Raw genomic sequence first — 18103 nt, 5'->3', positions numbered from 1 at the left:
GTGCATTTACACTGTACGGTCTCTAGAGCACGGGTGGGCTTGTGTTACACAGCATAATACATGCATACCTGTTGTTGAGGTTTTTTTGCTGATACTACAGATCACACAATTTAATGAAGTCAAGGAGTGCCAGACCTAGGCACTTGCTAATGATCCTGCTTTCCCTCACTCTGAGGGGATATTGTAGTGGCTTAATTTCTCGCAGCAGTGGCACCAACAGCTTTATGATGGAAGATAACTTGTAATTTTAAGAGTTTTATAGATGTTTCACTATATTAGTGCACTTAACAATACAGTACACTTACATCCATGAAATGAATCTTTTGTTTCCCCTTTTTGGCAGTTCATACAAGCAATACTTAACGCCATCAGTTTGTATTAGCAGAGCCCCGAGGATGATGTGATCCAAGCGGCTCATTCTTTCTCACTCTGTTTTAAGCCATTCAGAAGTGCAATGTTTCCCAAAGGTCTACCTTTGGTTTCTTTATATTCCACCCACAGGGAAAATCCTGGGATGGTAGATGACTTTTGTCTGTACTATCGCATTATATCCCTTTCTATTTTTAATACTATATTACGGACAGTATGCTTACTGTATGGGTTCACTTGTAATGAAACATTACAGTTTCTGTTGTTTCTTCTAGGTGGAGAACAGACCCAAATATTATGGAAGAGAGTAAGTAACATACATCTCTGAAAGTGGTTTATCCGGACATGTTGGTTGATAATAGTTACAGAAAAGATTGCAAGCGTTTGCTCTGGGCCCTTTGTTTCTTCTCTGTGTTTTACAGCAAGTGTGTCTTGCTCACCATCAGATTATTGCAGTACCTTCACTTTTGTCTGTCTAAAATTATAGCTGCATTTTCTGATGGATATGGATATCATTGAGTGCTACCTTAAGTGAGAAAAACATATGTTTCCGTACTTTCAAAGGGTTGTCTCTGTCTACCTCCCCCTCCAGTTGGCTTTTGCAAAAGGTGTGTGTGCAGGAAAAAAAAGATTTGGATCACAAATGCAACATAAGTGTACAATATATGTACAGCAGTCTATTTCAGACTGCTAAGGCAAAGATGGTTAGATTTAGTGTGGGGAAACAAAGCAGATCTTATTTGTGTTTATTTTGGTAAAAGATGTGTAGTGTTGCTAGGTTATTACACCAGTAATTACTGAGATTATATGCAATCCCCAAGATTTTAGCAAGTTGCCATAATATCCCTGAGTCCTGCAAAATGTTGGATTGCATGCCACTGGCACAAAACATGTGAAGCCAGCAGGAGAAAATGGATCTATTTCTACATATTAAATTGATAGATTCAGGTTTAAAAAGCAATATAATTGTTTCATAGATACTGTTTCATAGAAGCCTTTCTAAACCAGGCAGAAAGGGAGATTAATTTAAGCTGTAGATTCCTGCAAATCAGTCATTTTTATGTTTGTTTCTTTTTTACTTACCATGGTTGGTGGTTTTTAAAAGAAGAGGAAAAGGTGGTTTAAAAGTGAAAAGGCATGTGTTTCAAAAAGTCTTTGTTCCTTAGATTCCATGGGATGATCTCAAGAGAGGAAGCTGACCAATTATTAAGTGTTGCGGAGGGAAGCTATCTCATTCGTGAAAGCCAACGGCAACCTGGAACGTACACTTTGGCATTAAGGTTGGTAATTAATATTTCATTTTTAAATTTATAAAATATTCAAAAGATTGTACTGTGTTGTTGACCTTAGTCCTTAGACTTCCTTGTGATTGTTTTAATTTTTTTTTTTTGAATCATGGTCAGCATTTAATGAACTGGTACTTTTTTATCCTAGTTACAGATTTGGTATCTTTAACCTTCCCTAACCCTTTCTGAAGTGTTATTTGCACCATCAGGATAATAGCAATTGTGTTTTACTCGTGGTACTTCATTTTGCCCCTCTCCCACTATGTCACAGATGTGACCCCATGTAGACTTTGGGAGAGCAGGCAGTCGAGAAATAAAAGGCATCTTATGAGTTGACCTGACTAGTCTACTGTGTGGGTTACTTGCTAGCTAGCTAGCTGTTGCTGAAGAGCAATTAGTTCTCTCTAGTCCCTCTGTGGGATGGCCAATAAATCAGGAGGGTTTTTTGTCTGAACACCTGTTACCTAACAATGTTTGCAGATCTGTTTCCTCGCTCTGCAGAATTCTGGCAAGTGGATCAGATATAAATAAAAAACTGAAATAAAAAATAAATAGTTGTAAGTTTTAAATAGTTTAATTACTTTTAATGTAATGGAGGTTATTTTGACCTGGGCTGTACACCTAAGTACTCAGATGGGACATGGTGATTATTAGCAATGTTTTAAATCTAAGTGGGACAGAAAAGCATTGAAGGAGAAGATGCAGTTCCTGAAAGTTTTATATGGCTAAAATAAGATTACATTTAAAATAAGAATATCTTGAAATAATAGGTTGTGATGAATTAGTTTTCTTTTTCGGGGGGTGGGGGGAAAAAGGTATATTTTACTGAGATATTTGCTTCTGTAGTAATACGATTCCAAATAGAAACATTATTGACATTTACACTGGTTTGCATTAACAGTGTAAATAAATTGGTGTTGCTTATTAGAGTCTAATACTCCATTTCATCCACTTCTGCTCTTGCAATATTCATTTAAAGCCAGAAAGAAAACACTTGTCATAACACCTGGCTTGAAGACAAAGAACTCCTGCCCCTTGCTTCTGATGGTGCGGAAGGCACAGGGCCTGTAGATTGTGAAAGATGAAGCTGCTGAGCATCTTGCAGGATGTATTGATATAGCTTGTTTTACAAATGCTCCTCCAGTCCAGCAAGTCAAAAGATGGGTCTTTTCTGGGTTTGATGGTATCTCTTTCAAACTGGAAAACCTCTCTGAAAGCAATAAAAACTATTTTTATACTCAATAGAAAAGAGAATGGATAGCTCTTGGTGATCAGTTTGGGAAACAGTTTCAAATGATAGGAAAGCTGTTATCATTGATTTATTTTGAGGAAATTCAGCATTTGGCAAAACACCTCAGAATCTGGAACTGCAGCATGTTGCAGCCATTTCATTATGTTTAAGCACTAGCTGAATGACTTGTATATTAAGGGCGGTGGTCTAGATGGCTGCTTTCCATCCCACAGCAAGTAATGCTCTGTTGTCTTGCTGTTGGCCTTTAAAGTATACGAATGAGGGTCTTACCTCTCATACCTTAGGAGAAAGTTCTCTGTGAACTGCAGCGCTGTGTCTTCCACACGTGGGAATTCTACCACTAGGATTTCTCTTTCTGCTGACTAGGAAGTGTAGCAGGAGTCTGCGTTTCCATTGACTGGAGGCAGAGTTTTGCTCAGTTTCCATTTTTCCTCTCCCTGGAATTATATATGCAGAATATACCCATTAGCCAATATTCCCACTAATGTGTTGCTGACATTGTAGCACCTCTTCAAGACTAGGTAATTTCTGCGGTCTGTCTGTTCATCCTGACTGTGAGAAGTTTGCTGTGATTGCCGTGATGAGTTTATGTAATTTTACCTGTAATTTATAGCATTTTTTGAGACCATCATTTGTGTTTGTGTCACTATACTGCCAGACGTCAAAGGTAGCTCTGTCTGCAGCTTAAATAATCCCAGTAGGAATTTCAGAATGTCATCTCCATGGTCAGAAACGGAGCTTGTCAGTAGGGTGGTATGTGTGGACAAAAGCTTTCTAAGTTCAGTGGAAGACTTTGATTGACTTTTTTCCAATTTCACCCTTTCTTTGCTACATGTGTGAATCAATTTGATCTTTTCACACGAGGCTTAAATGCCACTCTGTCATTCAAGCAGTCATGTTAATTTTAAGATCACTTTTGTATGATTTTTGCTTTTCCTTCTTTACCTTTGTTTTAGCCTTTAGAAGGTGTGGGAGGAAAGAAAACTTGGTCAGCTGCTAGTTTTATATAAAGAAACAGACACAGAACAGGTTTCACAGCATTTTAGCAATGCTGAAAAGGTCCTGCAATAAATAACATAATGACAAAACATAAAATGGAATATCCGTGTTTTCTGATTGTTTTTCAGATATGCTTTGGAAAACGAATGGAAAATGTATAGTAAAATTTAGATGCTTGAGGGCTACCCATTGACTCTTGACATAAATACTTGGTTCCCTCTATATTTCTGTGTATCTGCTCAACCTGCCTCTCACTGCATGTGTTTGTTGCCTGACTTGTCTGTCTTTGACACTCTGTCAATTGTGATCAGGACAAATTGGAAACTACCTATGAAGTGTGATTGCATCATAAAATCCCTGTTCATCGAGACCTAAATGTCTTGTGGAAACATTGGGTAGGATCAGCTGCTGTTGAGACTGAGACAGGGTTGTTTCCTGGCTTGTAGTTACGGTTCTTCTGCTGGGGAGCAGGCAATTCAGTAATACAGGCGGCTCAGCACACCCAGCTCTGGCAGATGTCGTCTTCCTGTTCGTGTCAGTGTGCCTGGGAATCCTGAAAAACCCAGTGAACCCAGTCATGAAGAGCAGTTTAGTGAAACAGGATCATAACCCTTTCTATGGTAAGGTGTGATGTCTCTGTAATGAAATCTTTCCAGTCTTCATATCTGCAGTGGAAAAAACAAGCTTTTCGTGTTTTGTCCTGAGGACCCAAACGAGCCAACTCCTCAAATCATCATGCAACCATTTGAGTGCTATATTTGATTCCACCAGCTATTGTAGCTGATGTCTAAAATCTCGATGGTGTGTTCATACCATCCATTGGTGAAGTCGTTTTGAATTTGGTTCCAATTGTAGTTTTGTTTTGTCTAATATTTTGGTTTGGTGTCACTAAATTAAGTGAAGGCACTGCGTCCTCGGAATTCAAAAAGGAAGATACCCTGGTGTTTGTTGTTTGATGTATTTATTTTATATTACAATTTATTTAATCAACTTCAACATCAGGTATCTGCTGTGTTGGTAAAGTTTCTAACATAGTTAAATTGGAAGTTAGAAAAAAGGCTAAAAAACCCCTTGGCTACAAAGCAAGCTAGGTGAGAGATAAAGGTAGAACTCAGAATCCTTACTATGACTGCCCAAACATTGTATTTGTGAATACATCATCCTCTATGCTGCAAGTCTGGTAGAGGTTAATGAACCCTAGCTCAACTTTGTAAAGTGAGTATTTAGCTTTCTCTGGAATTATTAAAGAAGATCACCTCACAGAGGGCTATATTATAGGGGAAAACCAACCACATTCTCTTGTTCTGTCTCTATCCTCATTGCTCCTTCCCTTCTAGACTGTACTTACAGTGGGCATCTTCCAGAGATGCTCAGATTGTCTTTGCTCTGCACTGAAGATTTCCACTTGTTAAACAACTTAATCTCTCTAGAAGATAAAGAATAAACTGTTAACACCACAAATCATAACTCCCTTGTAGGCAGACAGAATTCACAGTTATAAAAACATGTTTTTGTGAAATCTGGAACAGATTGGACAATCACACTAAGCTACAGCTACAGACAAAATGCACAGAATGCAAATGCAGTTGGTACATGAAGGTTCTTTTATGGACTGTTCTACTCCTAACACGGCTCTTCTGCATCTCACTTCTTCTTACGTTACTGTAAGAGATGCCTTAAGTTATCATAGAGTGGGCAGATCTGGGGAGAGATCTGGGTAATTGTTTGCAAGGAGTTTCACCCCAGTTATATGTCTCTGTTATTGTATCAGCAAGTTCTCTGACTGTGAATACACTAGCTCAGATCAAAAGACCAGTTCGTAGTCCAGTCCAGTATCCACTCTTTGGCAGCTATTAATAGCAGACATTGAAAGAAAAGTGTAAGAACAAGATGAACATGTAGTAGTAGTTCTCTGGTGTGCTCTCCCAGCCTCTGAAAATTTGCTGTTCAGTGACTTGTGAGCAGAATTGTTACCTTTGCTAATTTTTTAGGCTTTTGATGGAGACATTTTTGGTTTTTGTCTAGTGGCTTTCTGAGCACATTGTTGAGCCTTCGTAGACTTTGCTGTCTGCAACTGTAGCATGAGTTCCATGCCTTAACTAGGTTTTATGGGAAGCCGCATCCCTTTTTTGAAGATTCCATCTCACAATTTTATTTGATGCTCCCTAATTTTTGTATTATGAGAAACAGTGAACAATTGATCTCCATTTAGCTTTTCCATGCCACTCACGTCCCCCTTATTCTCTTTACAGGTCGATGAGTCCTAGGCTATATATTCAGGTTTTGTAGTGAAGTTGTTCCGTACCCCTCATCATCTCTGTAATCTTTCTCTGTGCCTTTCTCTTACTCTGTGATGATCTTCTGGAGATGAGGGGACCAGGACTGCACATTGTGTTCAGGATGAAGTGGGCCATGGAGTTTTCTTTCTTTGTTCTCTAAACCTTTCTAAATGAATTTTTTACCACTGTGGAGCATTAGGCTCTGAGGCTTTTATAGAACTAGCTTTAGTAAATTTAAAGATCTTGTTCCTGAGGTGCAATAGCTACAGACATCGCCTAGCACTGATTAAATGACCAAATATAGGACAGGAGGAATAATAGCTTCTGCAGGCTAAACCGAGGCAGTCAAATATTCTTAGTGCAATACTATGGAATAGTTAACTGAGTTCAAAGATTTTTAATATTTCTTCTTCTTTAATAAGGTAGAAAAAGTGATTCTTGCCCCTAAAAAATTTTCAGTTATTAAGGTTGCCAGTCAGTTACTGTAAAAATCTGCTTTCTATTTATATAATAAGCTGCACTTTGAACATCTTCTGATAAGCTATTTTTGTCTACTTTCGTCCACTATTGTGCAATTAATTTGCATCATGACTTTTTTTTTAAGATGGACTATCTTTTAAATCTAAATTTTAAACAAAAGAGGTTTTGTTTTCAGAAAACAAATTTCTCAATTTGTAACAGACGTAGAAGTATGTTCTTAGGGAAAAAGAAAATTATAATTTAAGTGTTGTTTTAAGTGTGTGAGTTTGGCTAAATATTCAGAGCTGTCTTTCAAATAAAATTGACGTTCAGAGCTTAAGAAGGCCTGTGAAATTGTATCAGTTCAGACACTGGATAAAAGAGAATGAAGCATAAACACAAATGAGAGCAGCAAATCAGCACCATACTATATTTAATGCCTGTACTTAATCATGGATGTGGTTTGTCATAGCTTATTAAAAAAAAAACCAACAGAGCACAGCAGAATTCACCATGTTTACTAAATAATTAATCAGAGAATGCCACTGAAAATTTCTTGCCACCCTGAAGTTTAAAAGAAATTACTAACAAGAGAAAATTATTGTAGGTATATATGTGTGTCCATACATATCAGCAAGTCTATGTGACAATAAAAATAGATAAAATATATTGTAATGTTATTACATGCTCCAAACAGATGAAAAGAACCAAAAATTCCTAATTAACTCCTGGAGGTATTAGATCTGCTTTTAGATTTGGCAAAAAAGTAGTACAGTGCTTAATGCTAGGACCTATAGCAAATGACAGTAACAATAAGACATGGTTCGCAATGTAGCCTTTTGTGGTTGAGAGCCTGTTTAATAATTAGGATGAAGATAAAGGGGAAATGGGTAGAGATTGTACTAGTGGTAGGCGTTGAAGTGTGATGGTACTGCATGTTCTTTTGAGCAGATATCTGCTGTAGCACGTTTAGTTGGTTACCATGGTTTCCCTTCCTGCAAATTCTATTGTTGTGATACTGAGAATGAATCGAAATAAGGTTCTGCAGCATGATAAAAAAAAAAGGTAACAATGTCAGCCGTGATTATGAGTCATGTTTTCTTTATGTTTGGGGGTTAGGGCACATCCAAGATTATGTGGCATCAGGAGAGAATTCAAAATTAGTAATCCTTAGTTTAGTTGACCAACTACATGTATTGTGCAAGAAATTGATACACATGTTCTCTCTCCCTAAATTATGAAATTGCGTTAAGAAACTAGCCACTGATATTTTAAAAGGAGACATATTTTAAAAGGAGACATAATTGGTAGGCTGTTAGAGCATAACACTGCAAATGAACCTTTTTAATTTCAGGGGACAATTGCTTTGGTAGTCGAATGCTGTTCATTTTCAGTGGGCTCTTTTGGGACACACATGTAGTGCTCTTCCAGAACATCTGTTGATTGCCGTGGGATTACTTATGCATGTAAAATTCAACATCTGCAAAAGGCTTCTTGAATTCAGAGGTTAAAACTGTGCATCTGCATTCTGCTGGAAAGCCTCGTTGTACAGGCTGGGACATACGAGAGGAATTGGGGAAAGAAGAATTGTTTGAAACTTTTTATGTGATAATAGCTGAATTACACTTTTTCTAATTATAAGTGTATCAAAATTTGGTCATAGTTTATCCTGAATCCACAGCTGATCTATAAGTAGTCAGAAGGAGCCCAGCAAAACAGTAGCTGACTGCATCCCTTCACTTTACCGTGGTAACAATATTCTGACATCATGCTAGTTGGTAGGAAAAAATTATAAAGACCATTTTAAAGACTAAACTTTGCATATCTTTCTATCTGCGTATTTTTTTTACCTGATTTGCAAATGCAGTGATTGGCAGTAGCAAGGGCTGAAGTCAGTTTCTAGAAACCTTTCTAAAATATTTACACAATACTTCTTGGTTGCTAGCTGAAAAACCTGGGAAAATATACATACATACATTGGATACACGCACACACACCGATTTTAAAGCTTAGCTGGGTTAAATAGAATTGCTCCAAAATGTGATCAAATCTATCTGTGGGATAAATACGTTTCAGCCTGACCCCCTTTGATCAGTTTTCTTTATTCTGCATGAGATGGCAAAAGAGTGCTCCTTCCTCTGTGGCCGGCTGAAGCTCTCGGGGAGGGACTCTTCCTTCTCCCCCAGGCTTAGCCCGTCACACTTCCACAGGTGCAAAATTCAGGTGAGTTTCAAAAATTGGCCACTCGGGTATCTGCGGCTTCTTTTAGATGAAAGAAACAGTTCATGCTTAAAGCTTTTTTAATAGGCTAACACAACAGGTATGCCAGCTAATATGCTGGGCTTTTTTTTTTTCTTGTGAAGAGCCAAATACTTCTTTTATGAAGGCTTAAATTCTGCTGAAACTAAAGCTGTCATTCTGTTGGCTGGGTACATCACACGAGCTAGTGCTAGGCTCAGGGGAAAAAAGCGCGCCGATAAATTTTGGAGCTTGCTTTTCTGCTCTAAAGTAAAACAATTGGACCTCTATTTAAATGCTCTTCCATGTAAAAGAAGTTTCTTTTCCTATATAAAATTTCATACTGAATAATATACTCTGTTACTTTGTCAATAACATGGAAGGTTCAGCTACCAGTAAACAGCATAGCTGTCCTGCATGTCATCTGCCTTGTGTAAGTGCACCTGGGCACTACTGAGGTGGCTTCACTTAGTATTTAGAATAATAATAAATAGCTACTAACCTTAATGAGTAATTAACTGGCTACCTAGGCACTCCCACAGACTAGAATGCTTTTTTCCTTATGGTTCATGTCTTCTTGCTGTGTTCCTGTTCTCCATCCCTCCTCTTCCCATCTGTTGTTGTTGTCAGCTCTGTTTTCCTTTGGCTAGAGTGTCTAATTTATCTTTGGCGATTCAGTTTGCTGCAGTCTTTCTCCTGTCGTGTAAGTTCAGCACTTCTCAGAGGAATATTCTCTGCTTTGGTGGTGTTGTGAACTTTTTGGTAACTTGTCCAAGAGCTGTCTGTGCTCAGTGCATACAGCTCATGTTCATTTTATGCCACGTCCTTCACCTCTGACTATAGCTCCTGCTGCACCACAAAAATCTACTGTAATCTGGTGCACAGTAGAGGTATCGGGCTTGTGGTGAGGCACTGTGGTGGAGCTCAGAAGATCTGGGCTCACTTCTTGGCATTACATATGACTTGGCTCGAGGCTTTTAAGTTTCCCATGCCTCATTTCTCCCCTAGAGAGGGTATTTTCTTTCCCATATTGTCTCACATGCCTGTTCAGTACACAAGTCTAAGATCTCTTAAAAATGGCCCAGACAAACTGAAAGTTGTACCCCATCTCTCAAACTACCCCCAGTCACAGCTCCTGAGCAGGAATCTGTGTTGTACTGTGCTATGTTTATGGTGTATAATGTCTGCCTGGTTTGAAGCTTCTAGGCGCTGTTGGAGTTGAAGTAGTAAAAAGTCAAATTATAATGCAATCAGTTGATAATTAAATTGTGTATACCTGTACATAGCATACATTGCGCTCTCCTCTTCTCCCCATTCCCTCCGCTGTCAAAAGGATACATATGTTTTCTGCCTTCTGCAGGTTCTAGTGGAATTCCTTTTTGCTCTATTGCTTTCAGAAAATGCTAGTTAGAAATATTATCTTCAGGTTAGTCCTTTTGACCGGCCTCTTCTTTTGTATGCTTTTGAAATACGTATTTATAAACTTTTTGTTTGGAGAAACAACTTTTTTCCTGTGCTTCATCAATAAGCAAAGAAGTCATTCAGCTGTAGATACTATGGATGCTTTATAAATATGTTTTCAAAATAACACAATAGCCTCATATTGTTGTTTAATCTGATAATTGTTTTCATCAAAATATTTATGAATTATTCAAACACTAAAACAACTGACAGCAATAAATGTTATCTGGCCCAGTTTTCCTCTTCCTTCTCCTTCTTTTATGCTTGATGTAGCTCAGCTGAATTAAGTATAGCTCCTCCTGATTTGATAGGTGCTAGGAAGAGAATCAAGCTAATTTTTTTTTTCTTTTATAACTTGAGATGAGTATATGAACTCTAACAGTTTCAGTAATAAATCGAGATCTGCCCCACCTACTGCTGCACTTGCACGAAAGAAGAAATTGTATTCTAGAAAAACAGAATATAATAATAGAAAAGCTATGAATCTTTATTGATGAGCTGTTAGTAGCCCAAAAATTCTAACAGTGCATATTACATATGCAGGAACCATTTCATTTTGCATTATTATGCTTGTTTATTGTTAAGGAATGCAGTTTTGAGGAAAAACCATTTTTAGAGAGCAGGATGAGTATATTGGTGAATCTCACTGTTCACAAAAAAGTGGTGAGTGATTACTAGAAGATCAGAGGTAGAATACATTCAGAAAACACCTTAAGTAAGTAGCAAATTGTGTAATAACTTTAAGTAAGTTGAGTAAACCTGCATTGTAAGGTTGGCATTAACAGTGGCTTAAGGTAAATCAGATTTGACAGAATCTCTCTGGAACAGAAATCTTACTGAAGTTATTTTTCATCTAAGGGAAATTTTAACAATATTTCTTTTTTGTTTGTTTGTTTAATATAAGCTTTGAGATCTTGAACAACAACCTGTAGAGTGTACATTAAAAAACAAAACCAAAACAGGAACAACAACAAAAACAATCTTTCTCCACTCTGCTCTCCAAAAACCCCTTTTGCACTTGTAAAGCTATTTTATGATAAGGACATTTCTTTGGGTTTTTACTTGATGCCTTCCACTCAGGTTTCCGTGATATACTGAATTAAAATATGCATACTGTCTTAGATAAATTAAGAGCAAGTTGCTTTTAGTGTGAGAAAACCTGTGGAAGCAAAAAAGAAGTGTGACAGTCATGAGTAACTTAAACCCTTGTAGGAGAAGCTGCTGTAAGTGAAAAAAAAATGGATGTGTTTGAGCATTATGCTATGGCAGTTCTCTCTCCATAGTACGCATGATTGTAGTGGAATTTCCGTTACAGATCTGATGTTGTTCTACTTCTAAATTTGCCAGAAAAACAATGTCATATATGACCTAAAATGAAAATGTTATACATAGGCAGAGTAAAATTTGCACGCACATTTTGAAGTTTGCTGAGCAGACTCTGGTGGGGGTTAGCTTAGCACGCACATTTTGAAGTTTGCTGAGCAGACACTGGTGAGGGTTAGCTTACAAGAATTAAAACACAGTTCTGCTTTAAAGTAATAGGAAAGCTCTCAGTAGTATCAAGTCGCGCTGTAAAATGAACTCTTGAAGAACATTTCTTCAAAATTTTTGGTAAAGAAACATAACTCTCTGCTTAATATGAAACTGTGAAAGTTATTCCTGCTAGTAACATTTCCAGAAGGTCTTTATTCCAGGCATGTTGACATAGGTTTCCAAATACTGCTTTCATTTAAAGAGAAGATACAAGGCTTTTACTACTTTCCCGTGTGTATATAGACTTAAAATGTGTCTTAATCACTAACCATAGTGAGTCTTTTCCCAGGAAGCACGGAGGTTTCATCAGGTAGAATAAGCAGTAAAACATTGCCCAAAACATTGGTATTGATTCTGATTCAATCATCAAATCAATTCCAGGGACTTATATCAAGTTTAAATGGAATAGGGCATGCAGGCACAGTACTAAGAAGAGGTAATACATCTGTACAAGAGCTTCTTTTCAGAACCAGATTATTTTCAAATGATCTGTCACTGATCAAGAACATTAAGAGTGATCTTATGTGTTAAGTGATCTTACTGTATATTAATAGCATACACGGTCCTTGATCAGCTGACATTTGTTCAGAGTTTGAGATGGTGAAAATCAGCTGTTAAAAGTAAAATAAGACATTAAGACAAAAGAAGACTTTTCTTATTATTTTGTTAGATTTATTTGTGAAACACACCATTAAAGGTACCAAGGGCTGATAACACTTTCAATCTTCATTGTTTTCAGCAGCTGTTACCTACTTGCCAATGCCCCAGAGCAGTTGTCTCTCTCTCACTTGTGTTGTCCCTGACAGTGCTCATGATCCACAGGAAAGTGCCATTGCTCTGGTCCTCGCTGCCTGCTGTTTGCAGCATGCTATTTGCACAATATTGTTTCCCTCTTGGACAAGGAAGTCTGGGCAGTGGTGCAGGTAAAAAGTCTTCAGTCTCAATTGAGAGAGACTGCTGAGAGGCTGTTGTCAATGATACAGCACCAGCTCTGAATTTTTTTCACTTGATCCCGATTAGACGGAGTGAATTGCAGATTGTGCCTGCATTGGCGCGAGGTAGACACGTTGTAGTTCCAGCTCTGGGATTTGTTTTCTGTTCTGAAGGATGCCACACTTTCTCCATGCTAAACTAAACTGTCATGCATTCAGCCAGCGCATGGGTCTGATCAGGTTTTAGGGATAACTTTATACCTAGTTAATGTTCATCAAGCAACAGTCAGCCAGCCAGCCAATGCTACCCTTCCAAATGGCACGGGAAAACTCTTTGTAGTGGCTAAACTCTGCCACCTTTCTCAGCCATATCAGACAATGAGGATTTTTTGTCTCCACTTACAAAAAATGCACCTTTACTTTCGATCCCTAATGCATTTGATTTCATTTATGTGTATTGTGTTCTTGTAAACTACTGCTAAGGTTTTGGAGACGATGCTATTTATCAGGCAGGTACGCTGGGAAGATGGCAAGTTCCACAATTCCCTGGCCATCCTCAGAAATGTTATTGCCAGTAAATAATTAAAAAAAAACAAAAATGAGCTGCTCTCAGGAGTTGGAGACCTTCAGGGATAACTGTGTAGAAGAGGTTTTGGCTGCATGCAAGACTCGTGTTTCTTGGACAAGGAAATGGGCCAAAAGAGGTTCTGTGGAATAATCTGTTTTCTTTCGCATGAACACAGCGTGATTAGGAGACATTCCTGATTGCAAGATTATGTATATTTCTGTGGCTTTTTATGGAGTGTCAAGACACTTGTCTTAAGTGTTGGTTGAGAGTTTTCAGAAGTTAGAGCTGAAATTCTGGCACCTAATTTTAAGTGAGACTTCTACCTTCTGGCCGCAAAGCACATTAAGACACTTTTTCTCCAAGGGGACCTTAAGTCCAAGTGACCTTCAGGCACATGTACAGAACTTAAGATTTCCCAGTTCAGTGTATGAAGTTGCTTGAAACTAATGAGGACACGAGTAGTCCCGAGAGGCGTTAACTTTGTGGTCTGGTAGCAGCTACGCATTTTAAATAAAGTCTAGATACTCTCCTCATCATAAAATAGCCTGTGAAAAAGGTGAATAGCTACTGTACAATTCTGTAGGTGGACAGTAAAATCCATCTTCTTAGATGGTAAGAAAGTGCGGATGGGCTCTCGGTCCTTCACTTCCTTTTGTTTCATCAGTGAATGCTGCATACAGAATAGGTGGCTGAGTCTGAAGCCTGTCTCTCTCATGCTATGATACCTAATTCAACTCCTCAGTCCTTTATTACTAGCCACATTTGCTCTACCATTTAATCCGTTTTCCCACGTTGTTATCCACTCTGCCCCACTGGCAACCAAAGGGACTAGACAGAGTGATTGCTTTTCAGGCAACTTGGAATAAAAAAAGTCTTTTATCTGTAGTCCTGCTGCTTGCAAACAAATGCACAGTGGACACAATGAGACTGTTTGACATGTCAGAGGTCTATTTCTTTTTCTTGGAAAAACATCTAATGTTCCCCTGTTTAAACCAAAAGAGAACATACATTATCTGTGGCCTGCTTTCTATTTCTTAAACAAAAAACAGCTGGTACTAGTGCTTGCCTTTAGGAGGAGACCATCAGGAAGTTGAAATATCAAATGTTGGCTCTACTTAGTTGCCACGGTGATGTATAATTAACCAGGCTGCAGTAATGTTATAGAAAGTAAACATAAGGAAATATTCTTGCTAATGGAAAAATTTAAACCATAGTTTTAAGTAAGACTGAAGGGACTGAAGATTAAATTTTAATTGATAATTTGCAATTGGACATGTATGTTTGCATTTATATTGTAATTTGATCAAAATAGTAACATTGTGTGGTCAGAAATAAATTTAAATGAGTCTGAAAGAGAAAAAACAGGATTCTGAGACACGTTATTGATGGTACAGTCTTTGTCAGAGATTGGCGTTTCATTGATTTGTGGGGATTTGTGGGTTTTTTTTTTCCCTTCTTGTTGCTAATAGGATTCTATTTGAAAAACAATACATTTCCCCATAAGGTATCCAACAAGAAATGAATAGAGAGAAAAAAGTTTTATTTGGAACAAATGGGAAATTGGATAAAGGCAAACCATTCAGTGTTCACCTCTTGCAGCCGATACGCAAGCACCTTTTCCAAGTGGTTATGACACTGATGCAGAGTAATTTGTTTGTCTAAATACCTTTCTTTAAGTGGTAATTGTTAAATTATCCTAATGTATTTTAAACCAGGAAAGTTGAATGTACCTTTGGAAGGCCACACATTCCAAAAGAAATTGATGTGCCGTTCCCCAGACCCATACAGGAGGAAGTTTCAGTCTGTTTGTGAGGTTTACGAGAGAGATGAGTTTAGGCATGGGATGCTGTTAAAGAAATAAAACTGTGGAACATTGTCTATGAGATACTTGTGTGCTGAAATGTGGGTCAGGAACAGTGGGATAAAGATTATGTACTTTTGGGAATCCTATTCCTTGCAGTATCTCTCAAAGAAACACTTCATGTGCAGCAGTCCGAACAGATGTACAGCGAAGGGGCTGCTCAGTAAAACATAGCTGGGGTAGAAGCATGCACCTACTGACCCTGATAGGATGGGGGTTAACCCTCTAAGAACTTTTGTTCGTTCTCTGCATTTGGCCATCTTGCTCTTCAGAACTTTGTTTTAGACTCTGAAGGATGTTACTAAAATCAAGACACCATGTGTACTTAGTAATAGGCCCTGAGAAGTTTTTCTGGGCCTTATCTTCTGTTGATAAGATTAGTGTAATACTTTCTCTTCTAGAAAGCTAAAAGCAATAAGCGACCTTCAACTTGTTTAAAACTCTGCCATAAGTACTGTCGGAGCATATGTTACTGATTAGAGCAGCAGTTCACCTGCTACATCTCTTAATAAAAAATAATGCTATTGCGTATTGTCATTTAAGTCCCATTATTCTTCACCTTCAAACTTACTCAGTTCTCCTGACAAATTTTAATATCATAGTGCTTGTATGTGCTCCATGTGCATTATTCCCACTGACTTGAGCAGAAGGCAGTGAAGGTTGCTCACTTTGGCACTGCAGAGTGCTGAGCACTCTTGGCTCGTGTTGACTTCTCTGACAGCGGAGGGTATGCAAGGAGTACGTCTCATGGTCAACGCTTGTTTGTCACACAGTACGCTGAGTAGAAAGATGCTTTGATGAATGAGCCTGAACATGTTCCCACCCCTTCTGCTGTAACTTAAAGGACATTGTCTTTCTACTTTCTGAATGGCTTGTGTTCACTCAGAATTGCATCTTGTGATGAAATTAGCATTGGGTAAAAATGTATTTCTTTCTGTCATTTTGTAATTTCTCACTTTTCAGTTTGATTCAGTGAACTTTTAGTTGGTGTGGCACAAAAATGTGCATAGAAGTACCAATTCATTTCCAGTAAAATGCCCAGGTAGTTCCTTCACATCATGTCCTCTTTTCTTACTGACCAGGATGCGGATTCCTGAGGGCCCCCTCACGTTTGAGCGCTGTATAAAAATAGTAGCTCCTGAAGTTACAGTCACTGTCAGATTATTGATAGGGGGATGGGAAGGTTTGGCATTTTGGTTCAGAACACAAGGAAAAAAATATACATCACAGAACAAGTGGTTTTGCCCATATTTGCAAGAAGAGTGCAATATTTCATCTGAGGCAAAGTCTAAAATTATGTTTCCCCGTTTGACAAGGTCCCATTAAAAAGGAGCCACTTCAGCAAAGCACCAGTGTTTACTTTGTTCCTTAACATCTCCTATGAAGCATTTGATTGTAAAATTAAAGCAATCCATCCTTTCGAATTTAGTTTTTAATATTTATTTGGCAGATCTGACCTCGCAAGGGGGCCCAATACCCTAAGCAGCCGCTCTTGCTGCTGTCTGACCAAGGAATAACGCTGGAGTGAGCTGTGAAAGCAGCTTCTTGCCTCCATCTTCTCCACAGGAAATGCATTGGTTGTTGCCAAGTGCAAACACTGGTGTTATTTCACACATTTAGATTGCTTTCAGGCAGAAAATTGTTGCAGATTCAACATACAGTTTTTTAAAATATGCTAATATTCAGGTAAAATTGGCATTCTTATGGTTGCTAAGAGGCTGTATCGAAATCCTATTCCACTCCGACTGCAGCATTGCTAGCATCAGATAGCTTACACGTTATATATCCTGTATATTACAAAGATTTGCTTGAAGTTCAGGACTTAACAAGCATAACACAGAAGGACTTTTGTACAAAGCTTGAAGAGTTAGTCCTTGGCCTTTGGCCAGGAATAAAGAATGCTTGCCCTTGTGCCATTTTGTCCTGTGCTGCTCCAGTTCTGGCAGCGGTTCTGCTTCAGTGTAATTGTTGGCACTGGAGCTCAGCTGAACCCTGAATGGCCTCTTCCTGCAAGCAAGCAGGGGTGCAGAGGTCTGAGGCGGCATCAAAACTCCGTATTGATCAGCTGTAATAGAGGACTCTATTATGAGAACTCTTCATATCAGAGCCAAGCAAATTGACTACGGCAATGCCGTAGTAAAGTACTAAAAAAAGCCATAAAGAGTGTGAAGTAATTTTCAGTTTTTCCACGGGATAATGGAGGGGCTAAAAGAATAAGAGAACAAACAGCTCCTTCTGGGACAGTCACTGTTTTGGCTATCTGCAGTTGTTGATCTCTCCTTCCTATCTGTGCTAAGTAGTAGTTGAGTTTCTCATTCTCGTCTGGACCAGACACAGAGCATAGTCACAGCTTTAAGTGATAAAGTGTTTTTTATTGTTTGCAAAGGCTTGCTTATTCTTTTTTATTCTGCTTATTGTTCTTTAAAAAAAAACTTTCCCATTTCATTGAGGCAGATTTGGAAGTCAAACCAGAAACTTCAGACTCTACTACGATGGAAAGCACTTTGTTGGGGAGAAACGTTTTGAGTCCATCCATGACCTGGTGACAGATGGATTGATTACTCTTTATATTGAAACGAAGGCAGCTGAATACATTGCCAAGATGACAATAAATCCAATTTATGAACACATAGGATATACAACTTTAAACAGAGAGCCAGCACACAAAAAACATATGCCAACCCTGAGGGATGAACATGATGGCAAAGAGTCTACAGGAGAGGATGAGGTAGCAGAAAAGAGGGTAAGCAATTGTTTAACCCACACTTTTTTTTTTTGTTAGATTTTTTATTTTGTACTTTTAACCCTTCCCCTCTACTATAAAGTGCTAAAGGTATCTGTAGATATTTAGTCTACAATTTACTTC

General features: G+C 38.3%; 1 protein-coding gene across 1 annotated transcript in view; it reads left to right on the top strand.

Annotated features, from left to right (window-relative positions):
• Nucleotides 1–644: 644 nt before the first annotated feature.
• Nucleotides 645–18103, top strand: part of LOC104078936 (N-chimaerin-like) — a gene marked incomplete at its 5' end in the record, with an annotated part of 30799 nt that continues 13340 nt past the window's right edge. Inside the window, 3 exons of the mRNA XM_009580767.1 lie at nucleotides 645–676; nucleotides 1536–1649; nucleotides 17692–17980. Coding sequence (XP_009579062.1) covers nucleotides 645–676; nucleotides 1536–1649; nucleotides 17692–17980 — 435 coding nt within the window. The remainder of the gene's footprint in view (nucleotides 677–1535; nucleotides 1650–17691; nucleotides 17981–18103) is intronic.

This window comes from Fulmarus glacialis, unplaced genomic scaffold (genome assembly GCF_000690835.1).
Source record: "Fulmarus glacialis isolate BGI_N327 unplaced genomic scaffold, ASM69083v1 scaffold27666, whole genome shotgun sequence".
NCBI classification, from domain to species: domain Eukaryota; kingdom Metazoa; phylum Chordata; class Aves; order Procellariiformes; family Procellariidae; genus Fulmarus; species Fulmarus glacialis.
This window is presented reverse-complemented; position numbering and strand designations above follow the sequence as displayed.